The sequence below is a fragment of the Fusarium subglutinans genome (genome assembly GCF_013396075.1).
Source record: "Fusarium subglutinans strain NRRL 66333 chromosome Unknown NRRL66333_c0000040, whole genome shotgun sequence".
Taxonomy (NCBI): Eukaryota; Fungi; Ascomycota; class Sordariomycetes; order Hypocreales; family Nectriaceae; genus Fusarium; species Fusarium subglutinans.
The window spans coordinates 266,462-278,379 of NW_023502103.1; the positions used below are offsets into that span (position 1 = coordinate 266,462).

General features: G+C 49.3%; 4 protein-coding genes across 4 annotated transcripts; 3 read left to right on the forward strand and 1 right to left on the reverse strand.

The window, feature by feature from the left end:
- Positions 1-187: 187 nt before the first annotated feature.
- FSUBG_4462 (gnat family protein acetyltransferase) lies at positions 188-965 on the forward strand (the record flags this gene model as incomplete). The annotated part of the gene is made up of 2 exons (XM_036682454.1): positions 188-581; positions 712-965. 2 exons carry the CDS (start codon positions 188-190, stop codon positions 963-965), a joined length of 648 nt encoding a protein of 215 aa, XP_036540078.1.
- Positions 966-5,253: 4,288 nt separating this feature from the next.
- Positions 5,254-7,637, forward strand: FSUBG_4463 (DAL81-transcriptional activator; the record flags this gene model as incomplete). Its single annotated transcript, XM_036682455.1, has 2 exons — positions 5,254-5,603; positions 5,834-7,637. 2 exons carry the CDS (start codon positions 5,254-5,256, stop codon positions 7,635-7,637), a joined length of 2,154 nt encoding a protein of 717 aa, XP_036540079.1.
- A 1,057-nt stretch (positions 7,638-8,694) lies between these two features.
- Positions 8,695-10,526, forward strand: FSUBG_4464 (spermine spermidine synthase family; the record flags this gene model as incomplete). The annotated part of the gene is made up of 3 exons (XM_036682456.1): positions 8,695-9,722; positions 9,771-10,071; positions 10,122-10,526. 3 exons carry the CDS (start codon positions 8,695-8,697, stop codon positions 10,524-10,526), a joined length of 1,734 nt encoding a protein of 577 aa, XP_036540080.1.
- Positions 10,527-10,664: 138 nt separating this feature from the next.
- FSUBG_4465 (flavin-nucleotide-binding protein) lies at positions 10,665-11,450 on the reverse strand (the record flags this gene model as incomplete). The annotated part of the gene is made up of 1 exon (XM_036682457.1): positions 10,665-11,450. One exon carries the CDS (start codon positions 11,448-11,450, stop codon positions 10,665-10,667), a length of 786 nt encoding a protein of 261 aa, XP_036540081.1.
- Between the last annotated feature and the right edge of the window lie 468 nt (positions 11,451-11,918).

Below are 11,918 nucleotides of genomic sequence, written 5' to 3' on the forward strand. Positions count from 1 at the left end.
TTAAAATTAGAGATTAAAGAGCTGTGAGATGTCAATATCAAGAAACTTACCCAAACTGTCACGTGCTCCAGGTCTAGCACAAACGCGATATCGTGAGGTTTCTGGTTGGCCCATTTCGACTTGACAACTCTTCCTACTTCATTTCCGCTTTCTTTAAGCAACCTTTACATCTCATTACGTCGTAAAGATGTCATTCGAAATCTTCGTTCCTTCTGAGAGAGAGGCCCCTGGTGTCACCGACACCTTCTTTGCCGCCATGGACATCAACCTGTTGATGCACGCACAATTTCCCAACCCTGAGAGCAAGGAATATTTCCGAGGCTGGCTCTTCAGAGATACTATGGATCATGTCCAGAGTATCGATAAGGGTGTTCTCGTTGCAGGCGACCCAGAGACCGGGAAAATAGCGAGTTTCGCTAAGTGGAACGTTCAGCGGCAACCGCGGTCGCGAGAGATGGAAGAAAAAGAAGAAGCCAATGATGATGAGTTCCCAGACTTCTGCCGTCGTCAATATCTTGGCCCCTACGCGGATCTTACTAAGAGTAAGAGAGACAAGGTCCTGGGTGACAAGACTTATTACCGTGAGTTATTTGCTACAGAGTGGAGGCCGGGATATCGACGACCAAACCTTCACCGCTATATACCCATGGAGTTGGAGATTTTAGCCGGAGCTACCTTTGCCATGTGCCACTCAACACTAACATTTCCTAGACGTGACATATCTATGCACAGATCCCAAGTTCAATGGCCGAGGGGCTGCGTCAACTTTACTTCGTCGAGTGCAGGCTGAGGCCTCCAAAGAGAATGCACCAGTTATTCTCGAGGCTACCATGAATGCGGTCTCATTTTACCAAAAACTAGGCTTCCAGATTCGAGAGGAGCTAAACATGATGCTCCCAGCTCGCGACTCAGATGAACCAACTGAATACTACGAAGAGAGAGTCATGGTTTGGACACAAGATTGAAAGCCATAAAGAGTTACACCCAGGAGGCCACAACGTCGTCGCTAATCGTCTCCACACTCACGTGGCAGAACGTTAAGGGTAATTTAACGCTGAGCTTTGACTCAACATCTCCGATATGACATCAACGGAGGTTGTAAGTCGAAGCAGAGCTTCGGACTGGATGGAGAGGTTTGGACCGTTATCGGTCAGTATAGCGGGTCACATAGTGTAGCTGGTTGTGCATCTCACCTGCATCACATCAACAAAGTCACAGCCACCATGATAGAAGCTCCGGTCCGAATAATGACGCTCTTGCTCTAGATATCACTCGCTCTAGAATCAGTGTTTGATGGATCTCGACAAATTGGCCCGTGCGTAGCGACGAGCCGGGACAGGACCGGCAAAGTTCCCCTGTAGCCCCCACGGCACAGGGGTCGAGTCTCTGTTGAGCCAAGATCAGGGACAAGACAAGGGAACATTTTCGGATCGTGATGGGAGGGCTTTCTATGGACCAATCATAGAGAGTGTATTTGTTCTAAGAGATCTGAAGTTATCTGTTGATAACTCTGAGTTGATATATCTAGGGAGAAATTGTCGCGTGCAGGGCCCACGACAACGGCCCTCCAAAATCTGTATAGAGGTTTGGTGGAATGAAACTGGGGATTGCATGACTAATGCTTTCTTGTTCCAGGAACTGTTGCTATCAAAAAAGGGACGAGAAGATCGTCACTTGGCAGCCGGAGATAACTGACTGATGACAGCTTGGTTTTGGCAAACGCTTCACCGAGTTTACATGCTGTGAACCGAGCATCGGAGTAATTCGGATTCGTCTAAGCAGCCGGCGGCGGCACTGGGTCTGGTATAGAGCCGGTAGTGTCAAAAGTGAGCAGATAGGGGAGATTTGCGGTGTTTTGGGGAGCTGATGAGGCATATCACGACCAGCGAATCCAACAGTAAGGAACCTCGGGAATTTTGCCAATGAGACAAAAGGTTATCTTAGCCGCTAACATACATACATACGCAGTCTAGGCAGTGAGAGGGTACATAACAACGCCGTGTTTGACTGCGGCGGTAAATCAACCCCGGACGAGCCATTACGTTAAAACAACTGCCGGACCATGCAGAATGAGGCAAGACAAGCTCACAGATGGTTTTCCATTTGGTAATGGGCTCAGAGGGACGCCCTTGGTCAGCTAGTATGGAGTACTTGACTTCCAAGTGTATTCACAAGGTGATTTTGTGTACACTGTACTTTTCAAGCTCAAGGTTTCCTCTCAAGATGGTGTTCAAAGCTGGCATCTGTGGTTGTGCAGAAAAATGTCTCTGAAGGCTGGGGGGTTCCTCTTTTCTTGATTTAACTTATCTTTTGCCATTATGTATTTCTATCTCCTCTGCTTTTCAGAGATAAGCTTGCTCATCCATTCAACTCTCACTGCCTTCATCCTCACTCGCTCGGATGTACAGTACACAGCAACACCAGATCCAGACCTAGACTCTGGACCCCGGGGTTGTTCATGATATGGCCCATTTCTTTCCTCAGCCGAGGAAAAAAGTGAGCTGGTCTTCGTCTGGGCATTTGGCAACGACGCCGCTGCCGAGAAAACCCCCCATTGCTCACGCTGGTCTTCGTCTACATGACTAGGCCCATGTAACGGCTCAGCATTGGCCATGATTCAGGCAAGGCTGTATTCCCGCCGAGTACTCCGTACCGTCCGTGTGTCTATCTTTGACAAGTCGGAAATTGGAAGCGACTTTGATATTGGGGGATATGATTTGCAGCAGGTGGATATCTCTTCATGAGAAAGCTTAAGGTTTGATGTTTCAGTCTGTTGAGTCATTGATTACTACGCCCCTAGTATATTTGCGTGCAAGGACAGGCAAACAGCCACTCAAGTTGAAGGTATGACAGCCCAACTTTACATACAGGCCAAGACACGAATGTCCCCAGATGATGCGTTCCCCTTGGTCGTTTGGTTGATGTCGAGATACGGAATATCCGTACTGAGGTTCAGTACCTCCCTTCCTGGGCCATGCTCCCCAAGTTCGAGATTCCTGATTCGGCACATGCTCCGGGGGCTTCGAATTTGGGGGGACGCCTCTTAGACACCAACTGACAAGGCTTGTCCCGAAGTTGACGGAGGGGAACTTGGGGATTGGATCTGGAGAACGGGACCCTTTGACGGGAGAAGTCCTGGTCAGGTACTTTTGGGTTGCGGGGAATACCATCAAGCCGGATGTATTCTTTCTCTTTTCGTCGTTGTCGTTTCTCACATGCCTGTCTTTTTGCACTTTCATCATGTCCCTTCTCCAAAACCATCCTCCATGATCATTTTAGTACAGTAGCAGCAACTCTGCTGTTTTTCTGCTCCTCTCTCTGTCTTTTTCCCTCTTCTTCTCTTTCTCTCCTCACTCACTTTCGGGTACTGCCCAGCCACAAAAGACACAGTTCAGGCAACGGACGGCTATCGCACCTCTTAATTATACTCTGATATAAATAAGTTATCCGCGGCTGCGAAACCGGCCATCGCGCCACTGTCGGGCGACTTAGTAGCTGATATTGGCCCAGTCGGTCGTTTTTTTATTGATGACGTCGAATCTGATAGGTCTGTTAGCTTATCTCGCATTTACCTGAGAGAAAAAAAGGACAAGGGAAAAGCCGCCAGCCCATGTTAGAATCTACCCTCTACCACGTTCCATGGTCCACTGGCCTCTGCACATCCTTATCATCGTTGTTATCAGTATCAGTTGGTTGTTACACACAGGTTCTCCAGATCATTTCTTCTCCAAGAAGAGAAGCCGGTACTGGATCGAATCAGGTCACAGCAGAGGGTAGCTTGACGGCGCATTGAGATTTAGGACGCTACCCTGGCCCTGCAGTTGCATTTGCATTTGCATCTGCATTCCAACCAAACACAGTCTAATCTAATCCCCGGTTCCCCAGGCTTTGATCCCCCCCGCCTACAAAGAGTCAAGACATTTTGGCTGTGGGAGCACCAAACCAGCCAGCCAGAGCACAGCTGACAGCTCACAACGGGCGTACCAAGGCAAACAACTTGTCATTCAATTTGCTTTGCTTCTTCTGTGCCGACCTGTTATCGCCGTCGCCCACGATCTGAACAGCACAGCACTGTACTTGATCGTGCTCTGTCTTGTCTGTCTAGGCTTTCGCTTGTTGTGTTGCACGGCATCATCGCCGTACAATTTCCGGGCTATCGCATCTGCAACCTACTACTTAACCTACCTTATATACATCAAGTCTTGGTTGTCGAGACGGAAGACAGAGAGAGGACAGTAGGACAAGCCAGCCTACCTAGGCAAGACAAGACAAGAGGGAAGAAACAAGGGAAAAGGAAGGAGAATTGACTCAACAATAAGGACCGAGTTCGGTATTTCTCTATCGTTCTCTTAGTCAATACCCTCTTCCCGCTTGCAGAAGCCTTATCAGATAAAACAACCAAAAAAAACACACCCTGGTCTGGCCTGCTTCTGTTTCTGTCGCTGTCACTTCTACGCTGTCGACCGACTCGACTCCATCGGCGCCCATCTGCGCCCGCCATCCCCAATCATCCCAGCAAGTCCCTGACATTGGATCCCAGCATCTTGGATCCCACTCTTTGCCCTCGCTCGCGCTGGTTCCCGTCTTCCTTCGCCAACCACTTACACACTCTGTTTGCTCGCTCGCTCGGGCATTTTCTTATCTTTTTCCCCTCTCCTTCTTTTCATTCTTCCTTGCATCACACCTCGCCTCCCATCACATCCCGTCTTCCGTTTCCCCAGATTCTTATCTCACACCAACCATTGACTCGTGTCGTGTGTGTGACTCTAATCAACTCAATCAACTCGATTTGGATAACGTGGTTCTATTAGCTATCGTTACCTATCATCTCGCTTCTCAGTGGTCGTAGCTCTAGCCTCATTGCGTCACTGTCGACCCCGTGGGGCTTTATCGCATCCCAAAAAAAAAAACCACCTACAGTATCTCTCTATCGTCAACCACCACCCATATCGGAAATCTTGCTGCACTGGCATTGACCGGGCTGCATTGTACCCCCGAGACGGGAGGCTGACAACTCAAAGAGCCACTGAGGCTCAACCGTCTTGCGCCCGTTTATTGCAGGGCAACGGGCGCCTGTAAGGTATTCTGGTGTAGCACAATTCAAGCCCTAGGTTGTGCCCTGACAGCAACACACCCTCTGTTTGTTGGTGTTTTGCTCTGCTGATAGCAGCAGGTAGGCAGGCAGACGGACAGACCTGCGGCGGTATCGAGATTCCATACATTGTTCTGGATCTATCCGTAACTTTTCCCACCATGTCTCCCCAGTCCTCGGCCCCGGTCCAGAGGACGGCGCCTATCGCCATTGCTCCTAAACCTCCTCGGCCAGAGCCATCTGCTTATCGCCAGGACAGCTTCCATAGGCTCGAGATGGGTCACGGAGTCGCCAGCTCTGCACCCGTTGAGGGTTCATCCTTCAACGCCTCCTCCATCCCACCCTGTCTATCATGTCGGTACTCTCGCGTCAACTGCATCCTTAACGACGACGACGACTGCTGCATCCAGTGCCAAGCTGCGGGCTCCGAATGTTCCCTTTCATCCAGCCCTCAGTCCCGAAAAAGGAAGCTTCATGGTGAGGCTAGTGATGATATTATCGGGAAAAGAAGGTCAGATCAATTCCGATATCCCCATCTCATTCTCCATATCCATATTCTTCTCCATATCCATGCCGCTGAGCCCTCCACACTCATCCTGGTTGAATGCTCCACCGGTCCCCGTGCCTTTCCCATGCGTCTATCGTTGCCTTCTACACTCTTTTCCTTTCTCTGATAACCTTTCACCTTACTCGTGTTCCTCCTTGCATGCCTTTGTCTGACATATGATTGGCCTCGTACAGTTCACCGGGTCTCGCATCTAGGCGACGAAACCATAACTCCAGCCTTTCCAGCACCGCCGCTAGCAGTTCGTTCCTAGAGGAGATGGCCAATGTTGGCGGCCCGACCATGCTTAAACGTACGCTCGGCCTCCAGGATGATCGCTACAGCCAGTACATTGGTCCTACTACAGATTTTGAACCTTCACTCATCAACCTCTCCTCCTTTGATCCCCATGACGAAAGTCTATTATCAAGAGGCACTCTTCGCAAAGTCAGCGAACACGATACTTTCTTGATGCTTCCTGACTCCAGCACTCCAGGACACGAACATGTGACGCAAGACGCCGATCATGTCGAATCCATCGTGGCACCTCATGGCAGACGTCTCGTCGACATATACTTCCGAGTCGTTCACCCAGGGTTTCCTATCATCCAAAAACATGTCTTCATGGAAAAGTATGAAAGATCTTATCGAGAGTTTTCACCACCATTACTAGCAGCTGTATACATCCTTGCCATCAATTGGTGGGATCAGAGTGAGGAACTGGCTGGTTTGCCGCGACCCAATGTTAGAGAGCTCGAGAGCATCGTCCGTACAACTCTAGATGAAGCCACTTTTCGACCCAAGCTTTCGACTATTCAGGCCGGTCTACTTCTTTCCCAGAGGCCCGAGGGTGACCAGTGGGCCCCGACCGCCCAACTTGTCGCACTTGGTCATGAATTGGGGTTGCACCTGGATTGTACTGGTTGGAAAATACCACCGTGGGAGAAGGGCCTGAGAAAACGATTGGCTTGGGCACTTTACATGCAGGACAAATGGGGTGCCCTCGTTCACGGGCGGCCATCGCACATTTTTGCTACTAACTGGGGTGTTCAGCCTCTAACAGCAAATGACTTCCCTGACGTCGAATGGGACGAGAACGACCCGGAGGAGAAGCTCGATATTGAGAAGGGAAGGGTGTTGTTCACACGAGTGGTACAACTTTCGGAAATACTCTCTGAAATTTTAGACACGTTTTATACTCTTCAAGCCATGAACACGGTTGCAAATGCAGGTAAACAAGGAACGCAACTCGTTCTGTCGCTTGCGAAACCCATTCAGCTCAAATTAAAGGAGTGGTATGGAGGTCTACCACAACTGATTCGCCTCGACTCTTCATACTCTTCCCTTAACCCGTCATCTAACAGGTTGTCAAGTATTGGATATCTCCATCTGGCATACTTTGCGGCCGAGATTACGCTCCATCGACGAATCATCCGATCATTGGCTTCTCCGTCTAGCTCTGTCGACTCATATGTGCAACATATCTGTCGCAGTGCCGCCAAAGCCCGCCTCATCTCTGCTATGGACTTTGTCAACAGACTCGGACCCAACCATTTGCGTTCGTTTTGGTACTTCGCTTCCAAGACTAACTTTGCATTGATTGGTACATTTGGATCTCTCCTTTGGGCAACATCACCTGGGCGCGAGGAAGCGGATTGGTATCGAAGACGTTTGGGAGAATATAGATGGACTCTGTCAGTTAGCTCCAAACCTGGGGAAGGCAAGGGTTTGACTGAGTTTGCGATGACAATGTTGGATATCTCCACAGGATTACTCAAGCAGCTCCCCGAAAAACCCTCCATGAGTAGGAATGGGAGTCATGCAGACCTTTCGGTTTCCGCGCCACCCATTTTCAGTGGTGGCATTCTTGACAGCCTGGGCACCAGGCCCAGTGCGCCGGAAATGAGCGCCATGTATAGTCCGCGGACGGATGACGAGGAAGAAGAGGAAGAGATAGACAGTAGTGATGATGACATGGAAGACTATCCTACACGGATGTAAGGATTGAGGGGACATGCGGGAACAAGATACACTTAAAAAAGGAAGGTTCCAAGATTCAGACAACTACCATGGTCGAGGAACGATCTTAGGTGTTGTTATGGGACATATTGCCACGGCTTGCATCGTTCAGGCGTTTCTGTCGTTGCTGCATTGCGATTCGGTAGAGCTGAGGAGTTGGCATGGGTATATTGTCATCCTCTTGGGCATTACCATGGTTATTTTTCTTTCTGATCATTTGGGCTTGGTTTGACGAATGATACCTTGGGTTTCCGGGTCCCTCTGGAGGGGCTCGGGACATGACGGAATAGCATGAGGGCGCATTATACTGGGGATACGAGCATTGAGAACTCAGAGTTGCATAAAGCAAGGTGTGCATGATCAGTTAGATTGGATTGGACTTTTATGAATGACGTATAATATGAGGAATGGCAGCACTAGCAGTTGAGTTAGGTTGAATCTCATGATTTGGCGGCTCCAGAGAAGGTTATAACGTTTCGTCTCGTTTCCTTTCCGCAACTATAAGAGCCATCTAAGTGCACTTAGTACGGTAATTGTAGCAGTGACATCTTTAATCCCAGAGGATTGCTATGCGAGTGGTTGATGTCACATTGTGCATGCGACGGCAAATGTTTAGATCGATACTACCATGAGGCGAAGTGGTGCGGCATGGCTTTGAGTATGAATGTATATCATATAAGTGTAAACTAAAATACCTAGACAGAAGTTTATTGTGTGTATAAGAAGAATTGTTGCTATACTGAAGGTACCTACCTAAGGTAAGGTACTGTTGTTGAAGCGTACCAGTAAACGTTGCCCCACACTTCAATTGAGCCACTGCACCAGCCACAAAGAATCCAAACAAAGAAAACAGTTTCCCGCCACGTCAACCTTAATTGAGCTTGATTTCATCTGTAACCAACGAAACTGTCAACGAGCTTCAAGTGCAGGCCATTTGAACCGCCGGGTCAGACCGTTCTTGTCTATTTCCCTTCTTTATTCATATCTTGAGTTGTATTTCCTGTACATTCTTGTCTATCAATTGCCCTCGTATCTCATAATGGCTCCCAAAAAGGACGGTAAGGCGACTGGCGCGCCTCAGGGCTTCACGCCGGAACGGTTTGAAAAGGAACTCAAGGAACTTGCGACTAGGGCCCAAGAAGATACTTTTACGAAGCGGTTCATGGGTCAGGGGTTTGTTTACTTCCAGACTCTTTTGCTCCTTGGTTTGTTGGGTGTCGCGTCGAGCGCGTCGCAGCTCAACCTGTCCCCTATCTTTGGGTCCATCCCTTCTGCTGTCACGCATACAACTGCGCTCAAGGCGGCTTGCTTTATTGGTTGGGCCGGCAATCTGATGCTCCGCATGGTTCTTCCTATGTCGACTTCTCAGCTTCTCCCAGTCATCGCCCTTAATATCCCGGCTATCCAGTTTCTTCTCGGGACCTTCACTGACCGTCTTGGCTCTTGGTGGGGGCCTCTCATCATCGAGGGTTTCACCTTGTTCCCCTTGGCCATCGTTTCGGCAGCCTCCGTGGCCGATGTTCTTGAGGACGCTGATCTGAGCGCACTGCCCAAATTCGTTGCAGATGCGGCACCTGGCATTGTCTCTTGGGGTCTGTTTAGGCTGGCTGAGAACCAGTCCATGGAGAAGCTGCAGGGTGTTATTGGAAGCACCTTTGTCTTTACTCGTGTCGGTATTGAAGTTGTCTTGGGGGCCATCTATGCTATCATGGCACCATCCAAGTATCTCGTCTTGGCTATCCCTGCGCTATTACACACAGCAGTCTTAAACACCCACGTTATGACACCCATGGCTACCGATGCTCTCAACAGTACCTTGACAGCTCAGAATTGGACACTGCTGGAGCGCCGTGAGTCGTTGACTGGCTACGTGTCGGTCATCGAGAGTCTGGAGAGAGGTTATCGTGTAATGCGCTGTGATCATAGTCTTCTCGGAGGTCAGTGGGTTCAGCTCAATGGTCGAAGAGTGTCGGAGCCGATTTACGGTGTTTTCGTCATGCTCGAAGCTGTCCGCCTTATTGAGCGAGAGGCCCCCCTGCCTGACAGCGAAGCTAACGCCCTTGTCATGTAAGTGCTCGTTCTTGTGCTTCGCCATAACTCCCTAACATAACACAGTGGCCTTGGTATTGGAACTACCCCTTCTGCCTTTGTTTCTCACGGCATTGACACTACCGTGGTTGAGATTGATCCAGTAGTTTATGAGTTCGCTCAAAAATATTTCGATCTTCGGGAGAACAAACCTGCTGCCGTTGCCGATGCTGTCTCTTATACAGCTGACTTGGTGAAGCAATCCAAGACCTATGACTATATTGTTCACGATGTGTTCACTGGTGGTGCAGAGCCTGTTGACCTCTTCACTCTCGAGTTCCTCCAAGGATTGGGAGACTTGCTGAAGGATGATGGAGTCATTGCTATTGTAAGTAAAGTTAAGCATAAACTTGAGCCATGCGCTAACTTTACCCTTAGAATTATGCTGGTGACTTTGGCCTTCCTACGCCTCAGCTCGTCTACCGCACCATCAAGAAGGTTTTCCCCTCCTGCCGTATCTTCCGTGAGAGCCCACGAGACGAGGCCAACGTTGAGAAGTGGGGAAGCGACTTCACCAACATGGTCATCTTCTGCCGCAAGACGCCCGGAGAGGTCACCTTCCGCAATCCCAAGCAAAAGGATTTCCTCCGAAGCCAAGTTCGGCAGGCTTTGCTATTGCCCAAGTATGAGATTAAGGAGCAGGTCTTCCTTGAAGATGAGGTTACGGATGTCCTCAGCAAGAATGAAACAAGCAAGGTTACCAAGTGGCACCAGGACAGCGCTGCTGGACATTGGAAGATCATGCGATCTGTGCTACCTGGAACGATTTGGGAGCAATGGTAGACACATATCTATGCTGTATACGTTCTGATTGCACATATTTCGAATCATTGTGTATATTTCTACTTAGAGGCCTGTTTAGGTATAACATGTTCCTGGATGTATGATATAATAGACCTTTGGATTGACCACTATATCGGCCTACTTTTTGGGGTCCCTTGCGGCATTCAAGGCATACTGTTGATTGTCCTCATTGAAATCCTTGGAGAATTCGGCAATGTGGTCTGGCACATCAACCCTATTGTAAGGGCCAGGCACTGGTTCACCCATGGTTGCGTGAATAGGTAAGACGCCTGTCCAGACTTGATCCTTGATCGACTCGTCCTCCATGTCCTTTTTGTCGTCACTGGGACCACCGGTGTTGATTTTGGCACTTCCTGATGCGATCTTGACCTTGAGTATGCCAGTGCTTTGAAGCTCAGCTTTGGTCGGCGGGAGACGGGTATGTCGCCAACGATCCGGCACCACACTATTCGTGATGAGCTCCATGGCATACATCCTCTCCTCCTCGTCTTCTACGAGGACCGCGTGACCGAAGAGTACCGTAGAGCGATAGTTATAACTATGATGGAAGGTGGACAAAGCCAAAACCAGCCCATCAACATGGGATGCAGCCACACAAACAGGCATGCCTTTCTCGTCACTAGCGCTACGGCCCAAGTTCATGATGCGGCTTGACACATATCCATGAAGATAGAGGTCCAGAGGGTCACCAATGTCTGCGCTGGGTCGGTCAAATGAGCCCATCTGGCCAATCATTGGGAGGATGACAGGGAATGATTGGGTCGGTGTGTTGAAAGAGACATGGAGGATCTGACAAGTGTTGATGATGTGGTGAATTGTCTTAAGGGCATAAACACCGCGGTCGTTTTCACGTTTAACGGTGTTGATGGCCTCTTTGGGATATTCGAGATCGAACCGACCCATTGTGATTGATGCTAATGTCGATGCTGTGGAAGATAGTAATGAGTTTGGTTGTAATTAGTGATGTCTTTGATTGCGGTGGTTTCTCTGCCTCTTATAGTTGGGTTTACATCGTGTTACTCACACATCAATCTAGTTAGATCCCACAGCCAAACACATGTGAGTCGTCGTATCGGAGCCGAGATACGTTATCATGTTATTGAATTGTTCGGCACATTTGTCCGAGCAATTTGAAGTGTACCTGGTGAGAGAAATACCAGCTGATGTAGAGCACTTGCGCACCTTTTGATGTCACTGCCATGACAGTATACTTCCAAGATATCCAGCCACATCTGGCTAGCAGCGCTTATGGTGGTGCGGCTAACAATGGCAACTGACCATTACGTCGATTTCAATTGGCGAGTCACAGATCATGAACCTGAATGTAGTAATTCTACGCCCTATGCCGCCGGTAGCTGCATTTGCGTTTGG